This window comes from Pipistrellus hanaki (assembly GCF_964339955.1).
Source record: "Pipistrellus hanaki genome assembly, chromosome: 10".
NCBI lineage: Eukaryota > Metazoa > Chordata > Mammalia > Chiroptera > Vespertilionidae > Pipistrellus > Pipistrellus hanaki.
In genome coordinates this window covers 32,052,274-32,066,102 of record NC_140512.1, presented here as the reverse complement: position 1 = coordinate 32,066,102, position 13,829 = coordinate 32,052,274, and the positions used below count along the sequence as shown (strand labels likewise).

The 13,829-nt window shown below is 40.1% G+C and overlaps 1 protein-coding gene and 1 long non-coding RNA gene across 4 annotated transcripts in view; one reads left to right on the top strand and one right to left on the bottom strand.

Moving 5' to 3' along the window:
- Nucleotides 1-13,829, bottom strand: part of LOC311628998 — a 126,501-nt gene that overhangs the window by 87,721 nt on the left and 24,951 nt on the right. The gene's annotated exons all lie outside the window — the stretch shown is intronic.
- COL28A1 (collagen type XXVIII alpha 1 chain) overlaps nucleotides 1-13,829 on the top strand; it is a 144,244-nt gene that overhangs the window by 124,158 nt on the left and 6,257 nt on the right. For all 3 annotated transcript variants that reach the window (XM_084896664.1, XM_084896662.1, XM_084896663.1), the window contains 3 exons: nucleotides 2,457-2,493; nucleotides 4,256-4,804; nucleotides 6,261-6,418. In XM_084896664.1, coding sequence (XP_084752790.1) covers nucleotides 2,457-2,493; nucleotides 4,256-4,804; nucleotides 6,261-6,418 — 744 coding nt within the window. The remainder of the gene's footprint in view (nucleotides 1-2,456; nucleotides 2,494-4,255; nucleotides 4,805-6,260; nucleotides 6,419-13,829) is intronic.

Sequence of the window (13,829 nt, the reverse complement as noted above, 5' to 3'; positions counted from 1 at the left end):
GACTGTGCACAAGAGAACACAACTTGGAAAAGTGTGTAAGTAAAATTTAGCCTCACTAATAATTGAATAAGTAAAATTTAAAACAATGAAGGAGAGATAAACCAAAGAACATATATATTTATATGCATAGCCCATAGACAAGTGCAATAGGGTAGTGAAGACCTAAGGGTGGGGGAGGGGGTATGTAATGGCTGGGAGGAGAGAGATAAAAAAGGGAAATGGGAGATATCTGTAATACTAACAATAAAATATATATTTTTTAAATAAATAAAACAATGAGATAGTTTTCTCTATCAAGTGCCAAAGATTATGCAATAATAACCAGTATTGTGTGTCTAAAATAAACAGGTTTTCTTCTAAACTCTGTTAGAGTTGTCATCACTACAACTTTTCTGCAGGGCAATTTGGCAGAATGCATCAAGAGCCTTAAAATGGCCATGCATTTGACATCAGTAATCAAATAATATGGGAAATTAACTATGATATCATATTAACTTAAAACTAAATTATAAAACTTGGCATATAGTATTCATTTATAAAAAATAAACATAAATATATAAATATATGCATTTCCCCTTTCTAGACCTATTCTAATTTCAGATTTCTTAAATGTCTCAGTAAATGTAAAAAAGAAATTCAAGGACTGGGAAAAAATAACTCTTGACTTTCTCATTTTTATATAATTTTATTAATATTGTATTGTAAGTTCTTTTTAAATAGCCACTTGGAATCATTGGCTTCTACTAAAATTATGGTGTAAAAAAATTAAATTTAAATGCCCTGAATATTCTTTATACATGTTTTTGTTAAGTCATGTCACCTTCACCCCAATTCTGTCATTAACGATTTTTTTCTTTAAAACTTTACTTTTGCCACTGTTAAATTTTATCTTCTTAGATTAGGTCCATCACTCCTTCCTGCTGAAATTTTCTGGGCTCCTGTTTCTTTGATCTATGAGTTAATCATAACTGTCAGCTCCTGTCTTTGGCAAATGTACAATCCTGCCTTCTCTAGTCTCATCCCAGTTATCTGAAAGGATGTTACTCAGGGCCGGGCCTCAGCTGATTTACTTCTGGTACCCAGTTCCCACTGGGCCCTTCTGAGAGGGCTGATGGGCAGGAGGACCTGAAGCAGCATCCAGAACACTAAGACATTTCGTGAAAGTGCCCAAGAGAGTATTAGGAAACAGGAGAGGGGACTTGCAAAATTGGGGAGTGGTGCAGAAAAAGAGGAGGGGATAAGCATGGAATAAAACTGTTATTTGGCCCTGGTGTTTGTCTTGGTTCTTGGTTGCTCAGCACTTGTGGGTTAAATCATGTAGCTGTTTGCATGCATGGCTCACACCACTGTAGGTAGTACCAGTGGTCCCCCTTATCCACAGGGAATGTGTTCCAAACCTCCCCAGTGGATGCCTGAAACTACAGCTAGCATCCTATATATACTATGTTTTTTCCTATACATACCTTTAATATAGTTTAATTTATAAATTAGACAAAGCAAGAGGTTAACAATAAAACTAATAATAAAATACAACAATTATAATAATATACTGTAGTAAAAGTTATGTGAGTGTGGTCTATCAAAATATCTTATTTTACAGATAGAAGATTCACTCTTATCATAGGTCTTAGCAACCTCAACATAGGATTTTTTTTCCCTAAGTGGAGAATTTTTACCTTTTTCACTTAAAGGAAGCAGTTTCTGGCTTCTCTTTGACATATCCAAATTTGCAGTATCACTACTCTTGTGCTTTGGGGCTTTTAGTAAGTAAAATAAGGGTTACTTGAACACAAGCAATACCTTGACAATCAATTTGACAACCAAGATGGCTACTGAATGGCTAATGTTTGGGGTGGGGAGCCGGGAGGAGGAATGTGGGAGAACCATACAACGTGAATACTCAGGGAACAGGGATGAACCACACCTCAGACGAGATGGAGTGGGACAGCACGAGATTTCATCTTGCTACTCAGAATAGCGCAAAATTTAAAACATATGACTTGTTTATTTCTGGAATTTTCTGTTTAACATTTTCATACTGCAGCTGACTGCAGGTAGCTGAAACCATGGAAGGTAAAACCATGGGTGGGGGTGGGGGGAGTCCTCTGCAGGGCCAGACGGTGTGGGAAGAGCTCTGTGTGTGTTATCCTGTTAAATCTGTCCACAGCCCTAAGACACAGACACTGTTAAATCACCTAATGCCCAAGGTCATACAGCTAATAAATGCTGGAGCCACAATTTGAATTCCAAAAGTCTGAGGTATTACATTACACAACTCAAACACATTTAGTTATGATACATTACAGCCATCTTTTAACCTCTGTGCTACTTATTTTCTGGCGTGGAAGCATTAAATCAAATGGCCCAAAGCTGATTGTAATAAGACTTATCTTTTATGACTATAGAAAAAATATTATGGTCATACTATTAACACATATTCTTTTTTTTTCCTCCAGAAAGAAGAAATTATCAAACTTATTTTTGAAATCTGTGGTAAGATTTGACTATGGAAAAAAAAAACCCCACACCTTTTAAAGTACCAACCCCACTATGCTCTGTGTTGGTCTAGATGTGTTCACCCAGAAAATGTATATTGTGTAGCTCATGAGAAAGTTTGAAGCTCATTTGAAAAGTCAGTAGGAGACTGAAAGGAAGCAGTGAGAGGGGCAGTGGGAATCCTAATTTAAGAAAAGAAAGTCATCTTCCTGGTGATTAAGAAGCGTGAGACCGGCCTAGAGTCAGTGGGCAGCCAGTCATTCTGAAAGTCCGGTGTCATTTATATTCAGGGACATTTACCTGACCTTGGGAAGAAGAAAGCAACAAAGGAAATATGATCATGGGGGCCTAACTCATATTTGAGTCCAGCCTGGCTGGTGGTTATCATGCCTGTGTTTTTTCCTGAAACAATCTTTCCGAATTGAGATTTGAGCACTACTTCTAGAGCGCATTCCACGAAGTCATGGGGTTCTTGCTTCACAACTATTTCTAAATACCGCTACATACGTATTTGGTCAAACACATGAGACTTAAAATAGAGTGACCAAAGAGAGGAAGTAAAGAAGCCCAAAGGCAAGAGATTAAAAGAATAATAAGGGCAAGTGAACCTTCTGAGTTTAAAAAGGACAGGTGCAGGAATATCATGGTTCTTCCATACAGACACCCCAGAACTGGCTTGTCACCCCCAAATCTCCTGGACTTTAAGAACCAACCTGGTACTCTACATGATGTGGTGACAGGCCAATTTAGATATGATTTCTGGGTTCTAGAAGCTCTGTAAAAATAGCAACTTTCCTCATGATTTTTTTGTGGTAGGATTGTTGGGCAACAGGAGGATGACTAAACCAATGGATCGCTGATAATTCTTAATGCCTGGGGACTCCGGCATCTGCTTTGAATGATAAACCCTAAACAGAAGTTGTTTATTGACCGGTATTCTCATTACCTTAAAAAGGTTTCATAGTATGGTATGAATGGACGGCTGGCCTCGTTGATAAGATGGGAGCCACTATAGTGAGCAACTAGGGACATAAATTAGAGTAGATATTTATTATTATTATTATTATTATTATTATTAGCATCAATGTGTTTATTTTTTGATATTTATTAAATTGATTGGGGTGATATTGGTCAACATAAACATATAGGTTTAATGTGTAGGCTTCTATGTTATAAGATCTGTACATTGCACCATGTGCCCTCCACTCAAAGTGTACAATTCTTGTATACAATTAGAAGCCCTATTCTTTCCCCACGATTAAAATTTTTCATCGCATTATTTTACCCATTGGCCGTGCCAATGAGCTAATCCCTGTTTTCATGTAAGGATGACGTTGAAGACTGAAACATTAGTTTTCAGATTCAGATGAAATACAAATGGTGGAATGACAAGTTTAGGAGAGTGTGATCTCTTAGAGAGAGGGAGGGGGACATAATCAGGAAGGCAGACACAGGGGATGCTGGTTCTTAAAAATATTTTAGTCTTTAATCTGAGAATATGGCACACAGTGCTTATTATTTTATCATCTACAGTGTTTTGTGTTTTTTTTAAAATAAATTTTTTTTTAAAGAGTCAGGTATAGAAACCAGATGGGAAACCAGTTGTCAGCTGTGTCCACAATCACAGGAAAGGAAAGTAATAATTCAGGTCTCAGGTTCACCTGTGCTCATTTCTCCCCACCCCCACCAATCTGCTATGAATCAGTGACTTTTAGAGTTTCATTCCTACAATGTCTCTGACTTGACATTCATCTTTTAGGTTGTGGACCCAAATGTAAAGAGACTCCTCTAGAGCTCTTGTTTGTGATTGACAGCTCAGAAAGTGTGGGGCCTGGCAACTTCCAAATCATCAAAAATTCTGTGAAGACTCTGACTGATCAGGTGGCGCTGGACCTTGCCACGACCCACATAGGCATCATCAACTACAGCCATAAGGTGGAGAGGGTGGCTCATTTGACAGAGTTCTCCAGCAAAGATGACTTTAAGCTGGCCGTGGACAACATGCAGTACCTGGGGGAAGGCACCTATACGGCCACAGCTCTCCATGAAGCCAACCGCATGTTTGAAACCGCAAGGCCAGGTGTAAAGAAAGTGGCCTTGGTCATCACTGATGGGCAGACAGATACCCGAGATGAAAAGAATCTGACACAGGTGGTGAAGAATGCCAGGGACGCCAATGTGGAAATATTTGTGATAGGGGTGGTGAAGAAAAATGACCCCAACTTCAAAATGTTCTACGAAGAAATGAATCTAATTGCTACTGATAGTGGTCATGTTTATCAATTTGAAGATTTCATTACCCTACAAGGTAAGACTCAGCTCCAGGGAAAAGGCACTTATGCTGTTCTTCCAAACATGGAAATTGGGAGGCTATTGAGACTCATGATAACATTAAATTGTAACACACAAACTCCAGAAGGTAAAAACACTTAGTAACATCCCATTTTGAGAGTATAATCCCTTGTCTTGTTTCATTAGTAACATAAATGCTGAGTTAGTTGGTCTTGGAGTTAACTTGAGTATCTCTGGTTGAAGGACATGGATGAAAAGAAAAGCTAGAACTTGGCGGTATTGCTAAGATTAATGTTCAAAAAATTACCTAACCTGAATAAGAGATGGAGCAAGCCAGTAGCAAGGCAGACAATAACCTTAGAATAAAAATTAATTAAGAAATGCATGATGAATGAAAAAAATTATGGTAATCTAAAGAGAAGAGAAGAGAGACACAAGTATCTGGGATTATTCTAGTTTATTCTCTACTCTTACAAAAATGGATAATGAGTAACAAGTTGATGTCAGGACTATCTTACAGAGCACCATCTTGAATATTCAATCAATGCCAATGAGCTAGGTTTCCCTATGCTCATGCACTCTTTCACATGAACTGAGGTCTCTTAATGAGGTAATCTAAGACCCTGTTTCATCTATGGTTGAAGGATGATGAGTATTGTTTTACAATGGAACATGTTCCACCTCTTTAGAAACTGATAATTCATTCTGGCAGGACTTCCACCTGGCAAGATTGTGAAGGAAGTAAATGTTATGCCTAATATGTTTGAAGGTTTTGGTTTGGCACCATCTTTCTCTTCTGCACACTCTGGAAGTGGGGCCTGACATGGTCCACCACAGACCCTTCTGGCCCTAATGACAGCATACCATACTTAGATCTCCCCACAGTCTAGTTTCCCCTTTTTTCAGACCTTTCTAACTTGGGGTCCCAATTCCTTGACACCCAGTTGGATGACCCAGTTGGATGATATATTCAATGTCACTGGGCTATTTATATGTTAGAATGACCAGAAGTATTACACATCTAGTCATTCTAACAAGTTCTATTTTAATAATTGAGGAGCTTTATCATCTAAACCTAAGGGGTTAGTGTAATGTGTTCCAGCCAGAGAGGAATATCTTTGGGGGCTGGCTGGTCATTTGCTACCCTTAACCACTCATTAAACTTAGGAGGGGCAAGACTTGCCCCTTCCATAAAGTAGTTCATAGTTAACTGATGTTTTTGGTAAGCAAGCATTTAAGTCATTCTTTTGCTTATTTGGCTCTCCCTCGTATATTATTACATTTAATTAAATTATTTTAGATGGCCTCTCATAGATGATGTTAAAATGTTTTAAAACTTAGTTCACCTAGCAGTTGACTTCACGTGATGGAAAAGTCTGTTTATTTTAAGGAGAATTCAAGTCTCTTTAAACAGGGTTTGAGTAATGTTCCATTGTTCCTAAGATGTCTCTTTTCTACTTCTCTTTTAAAAGACACCCTGAAGAAAAGACTGTTCAAAAAAAATTGTGAGAAATTTGATTCCTACCTCCCTAAAATTTTGGGTTCATCGCCACTTCAACCTGGGTTTGGGATGTCAGGAGAAGAACTCAGCATTTCCACTCCAGAGCCCCAGAAAGAAATGTCTGAGTCAGTAAGTAACTGTCTTGCTTAATTTTCTAGCTTCACATTGTGTTTTCTGTCTGTTTGACATCAAAGAACATCTTGCTTTGCACTGCCAAGAATCAGCTGAGGTGTGCATATTTTCCAGTCCTTGGCCCTAAATATTAGCTCTTTGTCTCCAGATTTCTAGTTCTGAAATAGCTCTGGGGCTTGTGAGCATAAATATGAGATTTCTAAATATCTCTATATTTTATAAGTAATTATTTATTAAATGTTGCAAATTGTATTTTTATATTAGACCCCCCACCACCACCAAAGCCATAACAGGCATTAGAAGAGATGAATACTATACAATTTGAATCACCCACTTGCCATGCTTTACAGATCCTTTCATACCAGGTCACAACTCTTTCTTGTCTGTCTGTGTATCCACTGCCCATTTTGCATCCTCTCAGGTTTCTTCAAAGTTACAATATTCAACCTGCCACTATGCCCCAATTCAGGCCATATTCTTAGCTCACTTAACTTCCACTTCTTGTGGTCAGAGCAGGGACTGGGAGGGAGGCTATGAAGGCATATGGTAAAAGGTGGATGCTCTGTTTCCTAGCAACAGAAAGAACTACCTCCCGGATGTATTGAGACAAATGTGACTGTCATGGCTAGCTTCTGGGCACTAACCTCAGCCAATCAGGTTATGAGCAATTATTAGGTTCTTTTTGGCCAAAACTGGAGAGCCTCCCATAGTTACTGGCCAGCGGATGTCGTAGTCTCTTCCCCACCACGTCACAACAGAGCGATCCCTGACTCATTTTTACTGCACAAGTGGACATCCTCTGGCAAGCAGGCACATGGCTGCCATGACCCTATTCTGTAAGCTCAATGAAGTCCCTATCCTGCCCTTTTATGAAGGCTTCATGGACATGGGAGATTCATTATGAGCAAGTCCAACAATATTCTAGCATCAGGATTCAGCTCTAGTTGGACTAAGGCCTTGAGAAAACCTGCAGGTCAGTAGGTGGACTCAGGACCATCAGGAATCAGGCCTAGGGAAGCCATTCCTAAGGGGACAGAGTCTAGGGTTCACTAGATTTTTATACTCTGTTCAAAAAACTGGTGGGAAGGCTCTAGCATATTTCTATTTGATTAACTACTAACCATCTCTGAGATGGGTAATTGCAGTAAGAGCAACAGACTGCCCCTGGATTGTTGACTGAAATGAACACATACATTCTTGCCACCTGGTTTGTATTCGGGGTCAGCAAACTCTTTCTGTAAAAGGCAATATAGTAAATATTTTTTGTTTTGTAGGCCATTTGATCTCTGTCACAATTACTCAACTCAGTCTTTGAAGTGCAAGAGCATTGTAGCTAGTACTTAATGAATAAATATGGCTGTGTTTGGATAAAGCTTATTTCCAAAACATGACGACTCTGATTTGGCCCCAGGGATTGCTGTCCCTGGTATTTACTGAACATTATAAAGTAAATTCCAGACATTAATGTACACAGTCTATGACTTTGTCCCTCCCCTAGTCAATCCACATGCCTTTCTAAAACCTTCCTAAAAAGAGCTTGCTCAGGTTTCTTCCAGCAAGTGGTGTTTAAACTGAGCTCTCCTTGTGATTAATGAATTCTAGTAGCATGTATTGATCACCTACTACTGTAGCTGATGGTGATTCTTAAGACACAGTTCCTGGCTGGCAGGTGTGACTCAGTTGATTGGAGCTTCGTCCTATATACCAAAAGGTGGTGGGTTTGATTCCTGGTCAGAGCACATATCCAGGTTGTGGGTTTGATCCCAGGTTGGGATGCATGCGAGAAGCAAATGATCAATGTCTCTATCTATCTATCTATCTATCTATCTATCTATCTATCTATCTCAAATGAAAGAAGGAAGGAAAGAAGGAAGGAAGGAAGGAAGGAAGGAAGGAAGGAAGGAAGGAAGGAAGGCAGGCACAGTTTTTACCTGAGAAAAACCCAGGGTCTATCAGTGAATGGGTGACGTATAGAAGGTATTAAGAACTTTAGTGGAACTGTGGATGAACCACAAGAGACAGAACAATTAATCTCAGGGCAGAGTAATGGAGGGCTTTATAGAGGAGGTGGCATTGAGCTGAGTCTTAAGAATACGCAGGAGTTTTTCAAAGAAGAAGGCTACCTCCAGCAGAAGGACCATGTAGGCAAAGGGGGACACCAAAGGGCAGAGTACTTCAATAAATTAGTGCAAGTCTAACTGGAGCCCAAAGTGTGTGTGGCAGAATGGTGAGAGTTAAATCTGGATAAATAGAGGACCAATTACAAATGGCTTTATCTGTTAAGCTAAGCATTTTAAACTGAATCCATAAACCAGGCAAGCCAGGAGAAAGCAGAGACGATTTTAAAACAAGGGTCATAAAATCATATTTGGTTCACAGGAGGAATAACCCTGATTGCAGTGTGAAAGATAAATAGGAAGAGGCAGGAGAGACAGAGACAGATATGAGTCCAGGTGAGAGATAATGAGAGCAGTGGGAATGAAAGGAGGCATGGATTGAAAAGCTGTTTCTGGGGTAGAATGAATAGGACTTAGTGATTGTGGGGATTGGAGGTTAGGCAGAGAGAGTGATTTGGGGATGACAGTTGGATTTCTAGCTCGGAGATAGGGTGAAATGAAACATCATCCCCTGAGATGGAGAATACAGGAGACAGGATGGGTTTTTTTGAAGGAAAATGAAGGAGCTTAGTTTGCACTAGGTAAAGCAGAGGTGCCTGAGGGAAATCCAAGGCAGTTATAACACAGAATGAAATACAGCAAGACCCTATGCCACACATGACTCGGGAAGTCTGATGGCCTGAGAGACAAGTGATGTTAATGGATTGTGACAGTAGAATTATTCTAGTAGCTGGGAAGGGAATGGCTTACAAAGAGTACATCCAAAATAGTTTGTATTTATAACAACTAGAGCTGCACAGAAGAAAACTCAGCATCATCGAGGTCACTCTAGGGTGCCTCTGACTGAGATAATGGGACCTCACAATGAACCTGGGTTTCTTAGATAGCCCACTTTCACCCAGGCTTTTGCAGAAACGCCAAGGCAAGACGGTGGGATTCCTATGCAGAGTGATCCCACAGCAAACCAGTGATGAAATGACCAGCTAGGATAGGAGGAGACCCTCTGGGAGCTCCTGCACCATGTGGAGCGGGGGAGCTGTGATTCTCCACTTCCCTCTGATATTGTCCTGAGATGTATAGTTCAATGTTAGCCTTAAGTCTAGGGTACAGGCGCTGCATCTTCACGGAGGAAATGTATATTCTGCATCAATGTAAATTATAGAAAACTAACACACCAGGCTGACTTTGCTGGCTGTTCCCACCCTCTCTTTGTCCTTCCTTGCTTTTAGTGAGACCTTGTCCCTGGTCCCCACCTCTTTTTCCCCCCTCCTGTCAGGATCACACAAGCTGTTCAGAGATTTCCATTGCAGTTTTCCCTCCTGCTATTTCCCCCACCCCTTACTCGCCTTTCCTGACAACTCTCCCTCATCCATTCTCCACTTTGAGATCGGTCTAAAGGTCACTCTGATAGTTAGGCTCCACTGGCAGTGTTTCTTTTTCTTTATTTAAAAATATATTTTATTGATTTTTTACAGAGAGGATAGAGAGCTAGAAATGCCGATGAGAGAAACATCGACCAGCTGCCTCTTGCGCACCCCCTACCGGAGATGTGCCCGCAACCAATGTACATGCCCTTGGCCGGAATCGAACCTGGGACCTTTCAGTCCGCAGACCGACACTCTACCACTGAGACAAACCGGCTTCGGCCACTGGCAGTGTTTCAAGAGCTGGAGCTCTTATCGGTTTGGCTCAGTGGATAGTGTATCAGCCTGTGGACTGAAGGATCCTGGGTTCAGTTCCAGTCAAGGGCACATGCCTGGATTGTGGGCTTGTTTCCTGATGGGACATGCAGGAAGCAGCCATCCATGGATCTCTCATCATTGACATTTCTACCTCTCTCTCTTCCTCTCTGACATCAATTAAAAAAGAAGAAGAAGAAGAAGAAAAAAAGAGCTGGAGCCATGAGCAGGTTCTGATCTGACTTGATATTGGAATGAGATGTGGTCTTTCATCCTAAAACCTGACCCCGGGCTCTGTCCTCAACTCTGATGGCACAGCTTTTAGTCCCTACCTGCGCTCTGAGGCCCATTCCCCTCTCTTCCAAGACAGGGCCTTGCTTCACTGTGGTGCTCATTCCTGCCAGTATTTCTCACTTCTGTCCTAAAGTAAATTCCCTAACCCTCTCATAAAAATATAGATATATTAAACTAGTATGTTATTAGTTTAATATATCTATATTAAACTAATATAGATATATTAGTTTATATATATCACACACACACACACACACACACACACACACACACACATACACCCCCCCACACACCCCCCTACCCTCACACACACACACATTCTCATTCCCCTCTCACTCTGGCTCTCATTTTCAACTTCTTTTGTAAAAGTATATTATTAGAGCAGTAAAAAGCGTATACTGGCCAATGCTACTTCCTCCAATATGGCACTGAAACTCTGCTGAAAAGCCACTGCCAATCTCCTAATTGTCAAATCCTATTGCCATCTTCTAACTGCTTTCCTTTTTCACATATAACACTTATTTCTTTGATTTTGAGGGTTCTCTCTCTCTCATTATTCTCCTCTAACCGTTCTGAGCATTCTCTCTTAATTGCTTTTGGGGTTTCTCTGTTTTTTACCTCTTAAATATGTAACCCTCAATTCTTCTGAGGTCTATCCTTAGCCTGCCTCTCTTCTTGTTCCACACTCTCTTTCTCAGTTCCAAACTAAAAACTCTCAAATCTGCCTCCCCAATCCAGACCCTTCTCCTGGGCCCCAGAGCGACATTTATGATGGTTTCTGCACATGTTAGTCCCCCTGGCATTCAACATGGACCATGTTCGCCGTGTTGCTCTCTCACATTTCCTTCCCAGGCTACGGTCCCACCAACCAGGCGGGCACCTGACAGGGAAACTGTCTCACCACTTCTTGTCTCTATTAATAACATGGCCTCAAAACATGGATCCCATCTTGCTTTTCTGTATCTTCTTCAGTTTACCCATTACTTGTTGATAAAATAATTTTATTTTTTTGGTCTTATAAAAATGACATCATTGAATTATTTTTCTTCTATATAATTCAATTTGTGCTGAATTTTCTTTAAAAATCTCTAATAACATGGCATACATTTTAATAGTAGATTAGGAAAAATAATATACTAGTTTAATATATCTATATTTTTCTCCTAATGTTGTAGGTTGCTCAATCATACTATACTCACTACTAGATGAAATAACCTGTTCAAAAGACGACTGGAGTTTTCCTGTCTCCATTGAAAGGAAAATTGGTTTCCTAAAATTAGACTTACTTAGTTGACTAGGCATATATACAGATATATTATAATTTATTTTTATAAAATTCAATTAACACTCATTGTGGTGGTGGGAAAAAAAACTTCAATTATTTTGGATAAAATCCTGCTTAATGACTAATTTTTAGCATTACTACATGAATTTGTGTAAGCATCTTATATTGTTAATAATAGACTTATTACCCTTAGAATATAAGATGCTCCTATCCTGTGGAGGAGAGAAAAAAATATTATAAACTGTCCTAGGAGAAATCTCCCACACCTGAAAATCTGGAAATGTGGTCTTCTCAATGCTGAAGCTAAATACTTATTTTCTTGGCTCAAAATTTTATATTTTTTCTATTTTAATATTTCAGCGATTGGGTGCATCTAGTTTGTGTGTTGTGGTCTTCTTTTGAAATACTGAAAATTGATAGTGTATCTCACAGTGACGAACAAATTATAAATGAAATCTGATATCTGCCTGACACTATTTCTTAAGGGTTCTGTTTCCTCATTTGTAAAATAAGGGATTGTTACCAGCATATTCTTCCTTTAGTAACATTATATTATTAGAACAGTAAAAAGCATTTACTCGGCATTATATTAATGCATGTGAGGGTTTAAACAGAATGAAATCCTGCAGTTTACCCTCTAGGGGAGCTGCAGAAGATGGGAGAGATGCAGCCCAAACTAAAGGTGTTCCTCTACAACCTTAAATGCAAATAAAAAGCGTTTGATTTAAGTACTACTTGAGAGCTGAGAGTCCTGGCAAAAAAAAAAGGTATCACCTGGGAAGAGTCAATCAAGGTCAGAAGCTGGAGAAGCCACACACCTTGAAGGCACTGGCAGCTGAGCAGCTGGCAAGCGCAGACAGAATCCCCACAGCCACCCGGGAGGAACACGGACCTGCACTGCTGGGAAAAGCTAAGCCTGAGCACATAGGCTAAGGCAGAGGATCATTCGCATTCATCCAGAGAAGACATGAGCTCAGAGTCAAAGAGCTTGTCTGTGATAAATGCAAAATTCTGTGTAATGAATTATGAGAGAAATGTTTGGAAATCAGAGACCAGATGGCCTTTTGGAATTGTTAGTAATCCTGCTTTAGGGCATACATTTATGTTCCTAGGATGCTGCTCCAAATCTGTTTCCCTCCCCTTAAAGATCTGCCCTAACAGCGAAAGGGACTGGCCATAGCACATCTGCCTGGGCAGCTGCACGGAGCAGCCCTGGACTCCAGGTGTTGGCCCGTCACGTGCCCCTAAGCTTCTCCTCTGTGTCTTCTTACTGTGCTGACACCATTTGTCTCCTCAAGGCAAGCCAGTGTGGGGGAGCTGGTAGGCAGGCTTTTGTTTTTAGGTTTAAGGTTTATAAAAAGAACAGAGAACACGTATAACAAACATCTGAGTTCCCACCACCAATATGTAACCATGGTTTCCATTTAATCACTCCTTCTTGCTGCACATAAAGTTAAGGTCCTTGATTGTTTTAAGAGTCTCTTTCACCTCCTCCTCTCTCCAGGGGAACCACTACCACCAATTTGGTGTGTATTTTGAAAGTAAAGTTTGGGGCAGTTTAAATTCCACTTTTAGAATGTGAAGTTATGTTAGGGTCTAAGCTTTTCTGGTTTTCAAATGATGATGTTAAAGCCTACAAGAATTAAATAATTAATCCAAAGCGCCCATCCCCCCTTTCTTTCCCTCTCCCTCTCCCATTCTGAATTTATTCAGCAGCCGCTATTTGCTCATCTATGCTATGAAAACTTAAAAAAAATAAAAGAAGAAAAGGAAGGTAGAAGAAAGGAAAGATAAACGTCGCATGGTTTAATTTCTCTTAGCAGGAAAGTGATATTTACACATGTGAAACAGGAAATGATGTGACAGCATAGGATTAAAGGTTAACATCCATTTGATCAGGGCCAAGTATGGAACACTAGAAGGTATTGTGCACCATCTGGAAGAGGACCGTTAGTACGGACTGGGTTACTGGGACAGGTTCTGCAGGTGGGGTCCATGGTGGGAGGGTTCACTTTGGTCCTGATGCAGAATGA